The 14,278-nt window shown below is 41.5% G+C and overlaps 1 protein-coding gene across 4 annotated transcripts in view; it reads left to right on the forward strand.

Annotated features, from left to right (window-relative positions):
- Nucleotides 1–14,278, forward strand: part of LOC137191923 (intermembrane lipid transfer protein VPS13B-like) — a 343,015-nt gene that overhangs the window by 150,803 nt on the left and 177,934 nt on the right. For all 4 annotated transcript variants that reach the window (XR_010930464.1, XM_067602417.1, XM_067602414.1 and 1 more), the window contains exon 22: nucleotides 11,034–11,167. Coding sequence is in view for 3 of the 4 variants with exons in the window: in XM_067602417.1 (XP_067458518.1) it covers nucleotides 11,034–11,167 (134 nt within the window). In the remaining variant the exon portion in view is untranslated. The remainder of the gene's footprint in view (nucleotides 1–11,033; nucleotides 11,168–14,278) is intronic.

A 14,278-nucleotide genomic window follows, 5' to 3' on the forward strand; every position in this document is an offset into this window, starting at 1 on the left:
GTGCTCCCACTCGAACACTCCACATTGGAATAGAGCTTGGGAGTAAATGAATAGCATCTTCTCTGGAAATTGCTGCGGTGTCACAGTAGTAGATGTAATGAAAAGTTACAAATTGTTTCCGTGAGCAATCAGAATAAGAAAAGGGCAGAGGCATTTAGCCCTTGTGGTTTTAATCATAGTGAAACAATAAGCCTCTCTGCAGTCAGAAGATCTTGATAAACTGCAGCTCAACACACCAGAGGAGCTTACAGCACAGCAGGTACTATGTTTCTCTGTACCTCAACTCCAGTTCATCCTTATCCTCATCACATAATAATGTATCCTTCCTGCAATTAACTGTCTTGTTTCTCTCTATGCAAAGATGACTTTATGTCATGGGTCATGAATTAAAAATGTGAAGTTCCCACATCTTTTTGGGTTGTTGGATTGTAGTGATACTTGATACACAGTTTGAAATTCATGCATTGAAATTCTGTTCCACCTCATTTCTCTCAATAATCCAGTGTTCCTGTGATTAATTATTTTGGGGTTAATAAATGGAATGTTAATTCTTAATATTCCCCAGGGTTGGCTTACCATGGAGGGGTAGATAGTTGATACACAGATACTTGACGTAGGTGGAGACTGATCTATCCTGATATTTAGCCCCCTTTTGGGAAATAGTTGTTTAATGCATAATTTTGTGGAAAGAGCTATTTGCTGAGGCAGCTCAGGTACAAAACCCCCCCCCGAAACTGAATTCACGCATGTAAAATTTATGATTCTACGCAGTTAAATGTACGTCAAAAACTTAAGAGTCATGGCTAGCCAGGACTCCTATATAGCTCAAGGTCATGCATGGGAATAATATGTGGATTCTGTTGTTAAGGTGGATTTTCCCTTCTAAAGTCTTCCCCCCCAGTCGCCTCATGAGAAGAGCTGCTGACATCTAACATGTTATGATTGGAATTAGGCTATCTAAAGATGATTTATTAATTGCTTTAGCATGTGTGGCACACACTGTAAATAAGGAGGTGGATGTTTAAACAGGAGGGAGATGCTTACTCTGTTATAGCTGTTAAGTAAAAAAAACATTGCCCTAGGTCAGCCCTTCATTGCAACTTGGTTATTAGTTTATCATGTTTGCCTGTGGTGTTTATACTTTGTTGACTGTTAACTGGACATAAAGCTGTCTTCTGCTTTTTCTTGTCAGCATGATTCATTTCATCTCTAAAGACATTTAGCCCGTAGAGCGAGTCATCTGATGGTTTTTTCAGATTCTATTTGTAATTGCTGCGTGTTTACTCCAGGACATATGATCCAGCTGTTTAGCTTAGGTTTAATCAATAGGCCATAATGATTTCGGGAAGGGTAATGCTGATGTGGATGTAGTTGAGAAATGACCAATGTGTCTTGATGGGCTTTAATCTCATCAGCTGTGACGGAGCAAGGTTTTCAGGCAAATTAATAATTGGCCTGTGAAGAAAATTGTGTTGTTGTAAGAGATGAATTGAAATGGCCCAGCTCATTTTTCCTTTTTGGAGAGGGTACACAGAAAGACATTCTTTTTTTACTCTTTTTGCTAAATTATCATTTGGCATTTTCCTCCATGGCTCTAATGTGCTTGTTTTAACGTGACTCCAAATAAACGTCCAGATATATGACAAGGTCGATTTTAGTTGCAGGTTTATTGCTGGCATATAATTTCCCAGGGGACTCCAAGGGGGTTGGTAATCACTGGAGCAGACGTTTTATTTTTCAGTGTTCAGTCATCTATTTAGGTAAACAGAGGAGAGATGTACAGGTTGTTTGCCAGTTGGAGTCAACACGTGTTCAAACTGCCATTCACAAGGACGCAAAGGGAATAAACACATAAGACTGGCGTTTGCTCAACAGAGGCAGTCAGCCAACTGGACTGCCACTGGTGCTGCTACTCAGTTGACCTTCACGAGAGACACGTCATTGGGTTCTTATCGGAACCATAAGACTGTATTTTGTTGCAAATTAATTTACCACAAGTGTGCAACTCCAATATTTACTCCCTGAATGATCATAATTTATGTATTACACTTCAGTCTTGGTTACTCATTTCAGGGTTTCCCATGAGTCATTTTGTTAGAGGAGCTGCTAGTATTTTACATGTTACAGATGAAGTCTTTTAACCTCTTCCACTCCCCAAGGTCACCAGCGTACTTGGCTGACATTACTGTCTTTCATAGGCTGTAGCAGGCTCAGTTGTAAAGCTACAGCGACGATACTGGTATCATATGAAACTAGACGAGGCTAGCTTGTCGGGAAGGGAGCTAAATAATGCTCCAAAGTTAGGCTAAATTTTGTCAAGGGAAAAACTGACATGGCCATTTTCAAAGGGGTCCCTTGACCTTAAGATATCTGAATGAAAATGGCTACCCTTGAGTCTCGCCCTTACAGACATGCCCACTTTATGCTAATCCCATGCAGTCTTTGGCAAAAGCCATGTAGTTTTTTGCATGCAGTATAAATGTAATATTTTCGCCTATTCTAAAAATAGTGTATTTGAATATTTCTGCATACTGGGGTCCCTAAACAGTCTTGGAATTGCCTAAATTGAGTATGACTGGAAAGCTGAGACTCTTGTAGATTCAATGAACCCAATTTTATTCAAATGTGATGATGTTAGTTTCTGTAGTAGCAGTTTCATTGTAGTGAGACCATTTTTTTGAAACTTGACCTCACTGTGCAATGCACTATTGTGACCTCTAGGATAATCACAGCCTTAATGAAACTTTTCAGCCACAAACAGGAGACCTAGGGCATTCAGAGGATGTAGGGCTTTTCTTGGTATATTGACAATACAAAGGTTTATGAGCAATTTCCAGAACAGAAGTGCTTGCCATCGAATCGCTGAAAAATGTAATTCTTACAGAAATCTCCAAATGTCAAAAGATTTTGATACAGATACAAATCACAGCATGAATAAAAAACAAAATCCAATTCTTGCTCGATATTTGTCCTTAAATGGTGCAGACAAAAAAACAAACGCACTCTGTCTTCAGGTGAAATAATATAGTGAATTTATTCTTTGAGCATAGGCAATCAAGCAGACCAACACGTAGTCTTCATCAGGGTCATGAATTGTTCTATGGTGTTCCCTAAGGCAAGGTTTTGGTGTCTTAATGTGGTATTTTGGAGGGATTTTTGACCATTTTTATCAATTCTCGAGTGGTCAAAAATTGTTAATTTTTAAAATAAATCTGTGTAACAAATGGTATTAACCCAAAAATTGCTGGAACAACTTTGAGACACAATAAAGCAAGGGAATAACCATCATATACTTCCATAATGTTCTAAGCCTGTATACACTCTAAAATTTCAAAGTCTGAATAGGCGCCTAACCAAAACACACTGTTTATTACAGATTTATTACAAAAAAAACTTGACACATAGTGCTGAGCTGCATTTCAAATTAATTGTCAGGTTCCCAGCTTTCAGATGATGTATATCACTTCTATGTGGCGTATACTGTTGACCTGCTATCTCCCCCTAAATATTCCCTGCCCCCCCCCCCAAAAAAAATGGGTCTATGGTAGGGGGTCAGGAGTGGAAGAGGTTGCAACATTTCTACCCTCTGAATAGTAGTTTCAACTGCTTCAATACCGCTGTTACTCCCTTATTGAAACATAACAAGGCACATATTCATTCTTTAAAAGGAAGTCTTAGAAACAGTCCACTGCTGCTTTATGTGATTTCTCCTCTAGTCCACTATAGTAACATACCATGATAAAGTGGTCGATTAGAAAAAATAAATTAACAGGTTACATATCCAGAGAGGTTGTTTGACATACTATTACAAGATTAAATGGCCTGATGTGCTGGATGTATGGAATATTGATATAGAGTGGTGTTTTGTTCAGCCTTGTTATAAATTGGCGAGAGCAGTCTTTTTCTGTGCCTATTGATTATCATATTTTTCCACTGGAGCTATTGATTTCCCCACAGAAATCACCTCAGGGAATTAACAGAATAAATCATAATCCACTGGGAGAAAATCATTTTCAGAGTTTTTAGCAGTTCAAAGCCTCCTCAGAACAATTGTACTAGCTAGATGTCCCTGCTTCCAATTGGCCATTTGAACGCATGCCTGGCACTTTTATGATGTAAAGAGAGTGTTATGTTGTTTTGTTACCACATTCAGCCTAGCTACAGTTTCGTACTAATCAAGGGGGACTTTCCTGCAGGCTTTTGGAAGGTGCCTGTTAATGTGTAGGCAAATGTACGGAGACACACAGAACCAGTTCACTGCAGATCATTTCCCCAGAAAGCACTGAGGGCAAGGTGATATCATACTGGAGCTGTGGGGCTGCCCAGCTCAAATCTCAGAACCCATATCCACTCAACTCCATTTGGCAACAAAATATTTCACTCTGCTGCTCTTCCTCTCTGGTTTTGGTCATTGCACATGTTAAATATACAGGGTACATGTTACAAGACACCACTGATTTTCAGAACCAGCATTTGCTGAATTGGATTGAGGCCAGTTCCAGTGGATGACAGAGACTTTTACTGAGAACATAGCACATGGTAAAAGATATTATAGATATGTTACTAAACACACACAGGTCTGCAAGTAAGACTGGCTTTCCATCACATGAGGAATCACATTTCTTACGTTTCAATGTCATATTATTACACATTATCATATATTGTACAAAAGCAGTGTGGAGACAGTTTGTGTGCAGAGACTGACGGTTACAGTGGGTCTTAAAAGTTTCCTCTCAGAGTTCTCTCTTAATAGCTCTATGACTCTGGCTGGCATTTAGCATAGCTAATACTCCTGGTCAGTTCATCAGGCTTTTTCTTACTGGTCAAAGTTATATGGTCTGACTAAATATTCTGGTAGATGGTCGATAGAGGTTTTTGATTTCATTTTTAAAAACAAAACACAAGACTGACCATTTTACTCACATCACAGGTTTGTTTGAATGTTGCTTGGTAACATCATCACAGAAGTGTTAACGGTTGTTTTTGTCTGATTATCCTTTACAAGAAAGGCCGTGGAGCGAAGACTTTGAAAACAAGTCGTTTCTCCTCAGTTTGAGGTCGATTTCTGTCTGCCCACACAATTACACCACAAATTGGTTCACATAAAACTAGCCTCTAAGTATTTTCTTTATTTGTCCCTAATGAATGTTCTTGTTGGCAGCAGTACCATGTTTCTGTTCGAGAGCCTCGCAAGTCCCGAGCTTCTCATTGTTCTCTAACATCTACCAGAGTAATGATCTCACTGGCTTTCCTTTTCAATCCTAAAATTAGCCGTTGGCGCTCTGAGAACATACTTCTTTTGCTGAGAAACCTATCCTCCGATCTGGCTGTGTTTCCTAAAGGTTGGAACAAGAACTGTTGTCTTTGTTCCTGTCTGCTAGTGGTCTGGATGATGGGATTAGATGTAATTTTCCTGTTTACCGGGAGAACCAAAAAGAGAGAAATGGAAACATTTGCATTGTCCATACTGTTAATCTGCAAGTTACAGTAGTAGACAATATCTGGTGGTGGTCAGGGCAGTACTGCTCACAAAATCTTTCCTGTACTGATGGCTTTTCAGTGATCTCAACCTTAGTGCGTCAGCAAAAAAAATGGGAGGTTGGGAACAGGAAAGAAAGTCCAGTTTTCATGGTTGAGAGACCATATATACATGCATATACACATATAAAAGAGTGAAGTGAGGAGAGGACTTCAGGCAGAACTACACAGTCATACATAACTATAATCCAAGCCCAAGTAGCCTGATGGAAGTCAGGCAGGTTTTTATTGGCTGCTGTGCACTTTTCAGAAGGGGATAATATTTTCATTGTGGAGTTTATATAGTTTAATTTTTCTGGTAAAGTCAATAATTTATCAAGGTAATGATGGTTGGAGTGGGGAAAGAAAACAAGAAAAAGGAGGAATAATGAGATAGGAGGCCCCCCCCCCAAGAAGAATGGTTGTAGTCTGTAGGGGACTCTGCTCGCTTGATTCAAATGATTTTGGCCTTTCCACACTGATGAGCCCATACAAACCTCTCATTGACTCCAGGACAGACAGAACAGTCTATAGGGGATAAATTTGTCCTTGTGTATCCCTTTTCTGCTTTCATGAATGATAAGGGTATTAGGCCTTGTGGATGTTGGCTGTGGGTTTTGAGGTTGAAGTGAGAGGAGCAGAGAGGGAAGTTGGGGTTGAGTTGTGGTTCATCCGACATAGCGTAGATTAGTGCTCAGGCTGAGGGGGGGGTTAGTTCAGAGAACAGGGGAACAGGAAGGGATTGGAAAGTGGGTTCAGATGATTCCACAGCGGACGTTTCAAAGAGACTTGGTGTCACAGTGAGAAGACATGTCTTCTTGTTTTCGTTCTTTACGTGTTGTGTCATGGTCTGGCTGGCAGAAGCTCTCCTCTCATTTAGATAAGTATCTTTACTGAATATTGTGTGGATTGGATAGCGATGCTGTGTACTCTGAACTCTGATGGTAATGATGATGAAAGTGATGACGACTGCATTGAGAAATGTGTGTGATCTCCTCGCTTTCTTCCTTGCCAGTAACATCAGAGTCCCTCCATATGCCTGAATCGAAACATCTTCCCTCCACAAATTACTGTACCTTTACTGGTTAGGGGACTTCCTAAAGCACAACTGGCAGAAAGAAAGATCATGCAGAGTGCAAATGAATGCAGTGTGTGTAGAGAAGTAGCAAAAAATAAATGGGTAAGATAAAACTCTTCAAACAACCACCCACCCCCATCTCCCCCCCACCCTCATTCCTCACCCATTCCAGTCAGCCTGGCCACAACATCACTTTTTTCGTAGCGGTTTCAATAGTGCCGTAACAAATGGAATCACATAAATATTTAAATAAACACCAACTTGCATCCAAAACAAATAGGCGTGCAGGTTTATTAAAGAGCCCCATTACTGCCCCTGCACGCAGCTGTAACAGAATATACAACACTTCAACTCACTGTAAACCATTTGTAATAGGGAACATACCAGAAAGATAGCAGGCGGCATGGAGAAATGCCGAGATCCCTCAATGAGGCTGCTTTTATAGTTGAATTGCTCAACCACTCAGGAAGGACATATGGGTACTTTATGCCATTGTTGTTTTGAAGACTCTTAAATCTGTAGTGGAGAGTTTACTGGCACTGTTATGATGTTAGTGTTGTGTGTCTCTGGGTGTATCAGAGTGAATTGTTTGTGTGTGTGCGCGTGTGTGTCCCCGTCCGTGCACATGCGTATGTTCGATTTTGAATGTGGAACGCACATTTGTATGATGTGCGATTTACACTCGCCACACCACACGCCCTCACACATTTTACAGCTATGTTACTCCGCTGCGGTGGTGTTGTGTTGTACATCATGAAATGAGGCAACACTGATTTGCTTCTCGCCTTAAAGTCAGCGTGTTGTAATGGGGCTCTGGTCTCTGCGTTTTCTCTGATCACTTGACACATGCTCAGGCTTTGGGCTTCAAAGACCCGGGCCTTTCACTTGCTGGGAGATGTGATGGAGCTGTTAAAGAGGATGGATAATCACCATCAGGACACTAGAATGTTTATAGGGGATTGGGCTGGCAGCTCTACACACTAGCTGAACAGTAAGAGAGAAAGACCAGAGGGAGTGGTGGGAGAGAGTGAGAACAAAACAAATGAGGAATAGAGAAGGGGAAGGGTGTATGGTCAGAGTTTGGCCGGTAAGATTTTAGCCTAATGGCCTAACAGAGGGTGAAAATGAGGACATTGGCTGAGATGGCACGAGTCAAGGGGAATAACCCTGCTCTAAGAAGACTCTCAGGACTTGTTAGGCCTGGGCAGGTTTAAGAGCTTTGGGCGCTCCTGTCATATTTCTCTTTCATTTGAATTTAGACCTCTTGTGTTCTCTCTGTCTTTCTCATTCTCTGTCCCTGCCTGCCTCGCTCTCTCTCAATCCCCTCCCTTCAGAAGTGGCGGGCGCCAAGTCACTATAACAAGATATGGCAGTTTCATTCCAAATAATGACCCCAGGATTAACAAACAGAGTCCTGGAATGGTATTTAAAACAAAGCGGAGAGCTGTATGCAGACTGGCCTTGCATTGTTACTGCCTATGCTGTACTTTAACACACTTTTTGATTGGCCTAACAGACTTTCTCTGGGGAAGGACTTTCACAGTCTGGCCCACCCCCAAAAGTCAAAAAAGACTTAAAAAATAAATGATCAAAATTCTTTCCTTTCAGGTCAAGGTTAGCCTTAAGGTCTAAAGGATTAGGGCCATAGTTTTTAGATTAAAACTACAGCCAGTACCAGCTTTGAGGCCTGGCCAAAAAGTAATAATCTTAAGAAGAGTGATGGGTTCTTCTAGAACAATGACTCAGATTAAAATTCTGAAGGCAGTATTGCAGATTTGAGGTGAAAAGGTATGGTAGGTCAAGGTGTTTCAACAGAATTTAATGGTTACTGCTCTACCTGCCTATGTCTTTCTCTGTTTGGCCTGTTTTCATGCTGTGCTAAGGTGTGTGTGTGCCCATATGTACACATGTATTATTGCTCACTGCTTGTTGTGCATTATGAAATTAGTCACACAGGTTTACGTGAATGCATACCTCAGGTTGCACACAGCATATGTACTCACATTATCTGTCATATTTGTAAGAATGCATTTAAAAAGGAATTACAGAGGTAATTTTGAAGGCACACAGACACAGCCAAGTAATCTCCCTCCTCTAGTCATGCAGGGGCCACTCCACCCTCATGCTAACACACTCATGGTGTGTAATGGATTATTTTGGTAAACCAGAGGGACATAGTACAAGTGTGTGTGACCAGGATTGATGTTTCTGAAGCTCAGAAGGGTGGTCTCTGTTTACTTTAAGATTTCATCAATGATGATTGGTGAGGGTGTGAACTCATTTTGGGGTCTGTTCTAGTGCTTTTTGGTTGTGTGTTTTCAGGGCAGTGTGTGTACAGTATATGTTTGCCTTGTATTTTCCGATGTGGTAAGGCACTGTTTGGTTGGGCTAGGATGTATTCCGGGTATGGGGGAGGATAACCAGGACACTGACGTATGTACTGAGACTGTGGTATTGCCAGCGGTAACCACCAATGGACTTTAAATCATACACACCCATATTCACACACATGCTTCAAAAATGTGTGTGTGCACAGACATTGTTGTCCACATGGGTGCAGACTTTGATAAATGCACAAACATAAAGATGCGGAAAAATGCAGACACATTATATTTTAACAACCTACTTTACAAATAAATGCACACACACACACACACACACACACACACACACACACACACACAAACGTATACACACAGAGCATGGGCAGTCCCTGGGGTAAAGTCTCCCTGGTCTAGACAGCTGAGCCACATGACAGAGAGCAGCAGCCACAGAACTCTGTCATGTCTATATGGATCCCCTGCAGAGCTGAACAGGAAACAGCTCTCTAATGCAGTGTGACAGGAATATTCTAACACACACACAGCCCTCTACAACAAAACGCTATTGACAACCCAATGATATCACAGCGGTTTATGCAGCACTCTCTGCACATTACTCAATGAAAGACAGTCCCATGAAACACAATCTGTCCTGTCATAGTCAATTTTTGCCATCTGTGACTGTGGATATTTAGTAAAGTATAAGGACACTTGAATGGGTTGTGCACAAGGCTCACAGAAACAATGTGACTGAAGAATAAGAGTGAGGGAGAAGGTAGATTGGAAAATATGGGTTGACAAATATACAAAATGTACGGTGTGGTCAAAGTACTGTTCCTATTACATAATGATGCAACACTGATTGTAGACATCATGACAAATACAATCCATTTCATGGTCCCCAAGTGCCAGAAGCACCTGGATGCTGAGTGTGAGAAAATACTGTAGGAGAGTCTAGACATGATGATCACTGCCTTCAGTTTCCTTTCTTCCACATAACACACACAAACTTTACATGCATGCACCTGTGACCTTAGTCACTCAGCCATACAGCCACGTGCACACACACACACACACACGTACGCTCCCACCCACACGGTTTAGGCAAGTTGCCACAGCAACCACAAACCAGGATAACTAACTAGCCTTTCGTCCGTTGCCTCGGCAACTCACTCCTGTTGCCATGCCAACACGTTTGGCTGTTTTAGTGATATTTGGGAGCGTGGTGTCCGAGGAGGAACGGTGGTGCCGTGACATCACCGCTTTTTCATGACAACTGTGGGATAGAGCTGCTGAGCAAGGCAGACCTTTAAATCATGGAATATGTCTTAATGTGTCTTCAGAGAGACCCCCCTTCCCTCACCTCTGACGCCCTGATGGCTTTAACATCCACAGACCTCGTGCTAACCTGGTAGAATGTGTGTTCTGTCTGTATACGTCTGTCTCATTCTCTCTGTTTCTGCTTCTGTATTGTACCTTAAACTCAGTTTCTCCTCTGTCTCTTTCTCACACTCTACCTGTCCATTGACCACTGAAGGTGTTTTTTGACCTTCAGGTTCATAAGGTCAGTGCAAAGGCTAATAGAGGGGGTTGTTGCCGTGTGATTTGTGTGCTTGGCTGTTGCCATGAGTGTCAGAACAGACAATCGGCCTTCGTCTGGACCACAGCAGGCGCACTAGAAAATGTCATGTCTAGGACACTCTGTGTTTGTGTGTGCACATTCTCTCAGTTCTCATAGTTCCCTCTCCCTCTGTAGGAGACAAGAAACCTGAGTGCCAACATTACATCACCTCAATGAAGTGTCAGTTGAACATCATATAACATGATACTGTACAGCAAATGAAAATAACAGTGAACTGTGGAGAGAGTTAAATAAGGGATGAATACAGGACAGTACATTTTCTCATGTAGCATATATTGATTTTATTAATATTTCACAAGGTGCTACATTACTTTTGTGGTAAAGAGGTTATTACAGCACAAGACCAAAAGTTTAAACAAATCAAATTCACATTAATACTTGCTACGCACACTACTGGAAAGGATGTCTGGATACGATTCAATGACGATGTATGAATCCAGTGTCGTTTGAATTTGTCACTTTCTCTCTTTCACAGAATCACGTCCCCTTTCCATCCCGATGAAGGTGATGCCCGACACCGCAGCAGTGGAGTCATGGACAACTTCAGAGGAGAGAATGAAGGAGCTAATTGCCCATGCCTGGGATGCTGTTAAACGCCTTACTCTACAGGTACCAAACCATACTCTACTCTTATAGTTGTACTTGCGTATAGGAGCAGGTATGCAAGGTAGCCATTTGTACCACTGATTTTGAATGGTGAACACTGAAGGTGTCCTTATACTCCAGGACAGGGTGTCAAGCCCCTGTTAATGAGAGTCCTCCCTGCTTAAATGTTTTGAGCTACACACTGAATTCACATTATTGATATTAGCTTCTTTGAAATCCTCCACCTTCATATCTATCAATAACTCTGAATATCTTAACCTCCCAGAATATACCAGCCTTAACCACAAGCATTAAACATCAACACCCCTACTGCCTTATTCTTTTTTCACTTGACTTTTTCCTGCATTTATTGGCTGTACACAGATGTCCGGGAGCAGCACTACATTTCCCAAATCTACTTTAGAAACCATTGACCCCTCTCCCTGTCCTTTCTCTCATCTGTTGCAGTAAACTGAGGTTTAGCTCAGCACAGCCCAGCCCAGCTTAGCTCTCTTTGTGGTTGTGGCCATATGGCTTCCAGGGACCTCTGTTAGCTGTTAGCTCATTAGCCTCTTTTACATACAGATGGATATAGCGTCACATGTCCCTTTGAGGCAAGGCTGACTTTCTGCTGGACTTGCTGGCTGGCTGTCCCTGTCTGTCTCTTAAACTTTCTAACTGAATAGTTAAGTGCTCCCATTGTGTGGCTGCTTGCTGCATCTTGACCGGACCAGTTAGCAGAGCCCACATCACAACCAGCCCTATCTGAAGTACATCAAGAAGCACTGACAACTCTTTGACAGGACTCCGCTGTGTGTTCATTAGATTATGTTCATTTATGACAGCTGCTTTATAGTGCAAAGTTATTGGGTACTCAAATATCCTGGGTTTGAGTTGGTGATAGTAAACATCAGAACTCTGTTAAAAATCCCAATTAAGATCATATTCTCATGATGAGAGACCTGATCAGGATGCCTGTCTTACTTAAATGTCCAACAGATCACTGTGGCATGGAAGTATTCTTTGACTATTGGTTTTCTCTGTCAGCACACACTTAGACTAAAACAAGGTTTTAATGTCACATGTCACTACAGAGATCGTTATTTAACAGGATTATAGTTTTATATCTTTTTAGTGGTGGACTGTTGTACATGCAGGCAGGTCATCTCAGATGCAGAGAGGTGTGGTCTTAACAGGTTTATTCCAGGCAAAAGAGATAATATGTTGCAGAGAATAGAAAGTACAGGTAAACAGCTGAATCAATCTTTAATTGCAATATTGCTTATAGGTAACTTTTTTTTTGCACGTAAACAATTACCAATGATGCAGAAGTCCACCAACCATTCTTAATCCCTTTTGATTCCCATTGCTAGGACCACACAAACTGATGTCAGTCAAAGATGAAAGAGAGCATGACGCATGTGAATTGAAATAATGCTCCAGAGCCCAGGTCCCATGTCAGCCCATTGAGCTGTTTACAGTACTTCCACAAAAGTTAACTCAACCCTCTAATAGTTTGCTGAGCCCGTCATTGCCTCCACTTTCCTCTGTCCCCTTCGGCTGTGCGACTGGGACCACACCACGTACTGCAGCAGTAATTAGGAAACAGTCTGTCCTGTTGACATGGGAGTGGAAGCGGACCAAACCGAACAACCCAACAGCTGGTACCCCAGGCCTTGGATATCCCCAAACTTAAACCACTCCATTTATTTTAGTGTGGTGTAAACAGAATACCTAATGGCTCACACTTCTGCTGCACATGTGCCCAATTTGGCATTCGGGGCTTTCTTTCCATCTTTTACAGAGGAGAGAGGAACAAGAAGGATAGAGGGAAGGTGGGGGAATGAGATTGGGGGAGAAAAAGTTACAAACGTATTTATTATTCTACGGCTGCTGAGACCACTTAAAGCTGTTTAAACAGAATAGGGACACGTGATAGCTGGTGATTGTATAAACTGTTTCTAAAAATCTCATAGTTCTAGTCTCAGATTCAGTCATGATGCTTTGTCGATATGAAATAAATGCTTTCCTATGGATTCACAACACGAGGCAAGGTAGAGGTCTTGTGCAGTCACTAGACTTTGGGCTCATTTTAATAGGAATTAGGTAAGAAAATAGTGATAATGCAGAATGGAAAATGTACAGTACATTTGGTTTACATTTGCAGCTCTGTTGTCATTTATTCCACCTGCGTCAGCAGTTCACAAATAGCAGAAACTACTGGGAATAAAACATGCTATATATTTTCATTTTAGTATCGTACATTTGGATCATACACTTAAATTGTTCTAGGTCTAATGCCCTTTGCTGCATCATCCCTTATCTTACCTCAAGAAACCACAAAAAATCTGTGCAAGCAGTTCTGTCCCACTGCACTGTACAATTCATTACACTGACTCTATACTTGAATATATCTTATGTAATGTCTTAGACACATATCCCACTCAAAGTCTAAAACTAGAATAGCAGCTGGAAAAAGCAGAACATGCACTATTTCTATTTGTAGCTTTCTGCTCTAAAAGCACCCTTTACACCATACTTGTCTTTTTCAATGATAGGCACACTGTAGTTAGCATTGATTCCTGGTGATGTCCCGTTATGCATGGTTAGGGCACAGATTATTATCTGAATCCATGAGTGTCACGCTCTATCTGTGGCTGAGTACTTGAACCAAACCCCAGAAACGTTTCTGATCCATGGTTCCTCTTCGACTTCAAATGCATCACATTCCTATCTCTCTCTGTATGAAAGACCTCCTTCTCCTGTTACGTCGCTAGGAATGATAGGCGATTTTTACCCAGCAATGAAAATGGCCGAAACATTATTCGTAATCCATTCAAAGTCATCAGAGAGCTTCCTTTAATCTCCTCAAAAAAACTGTCAATGATAAAGACAGATGGGCAGCTAATGCTGAAAACAGACAAGCCGGCAGGCTCAAAGAGAAATAGTTCAGTTTATACATATAGCTATGTGAATCACTGCTTGGAAGAATGTGGTCCCACATTCTTAAACAGTAGTTGATTAGTTTAGACGCTCTAGGAAAGATAGAGAAAGAGATAATCTTGAGAAAGGGAGAAGAAAGACTTAGAGACTAAGAGAGAAAAGAGCCAGTGTCTGTGTCAGGCCATTGCAACA

The sequence above is a fragment of the Thunnus thynnus genome, chromosome 10 (assembly GCF_963924715.1).
Source record: "Thunnus thynnus chromosome 10, fThuThy2.1, whole genome shotgun sequence".
Taxonomy (NCBI): Eukaryota; Metazoa; Chordata; class Actinopteri; order Scombriformes; family Scombridae; genus Thunnus; species Thunnus thynnus.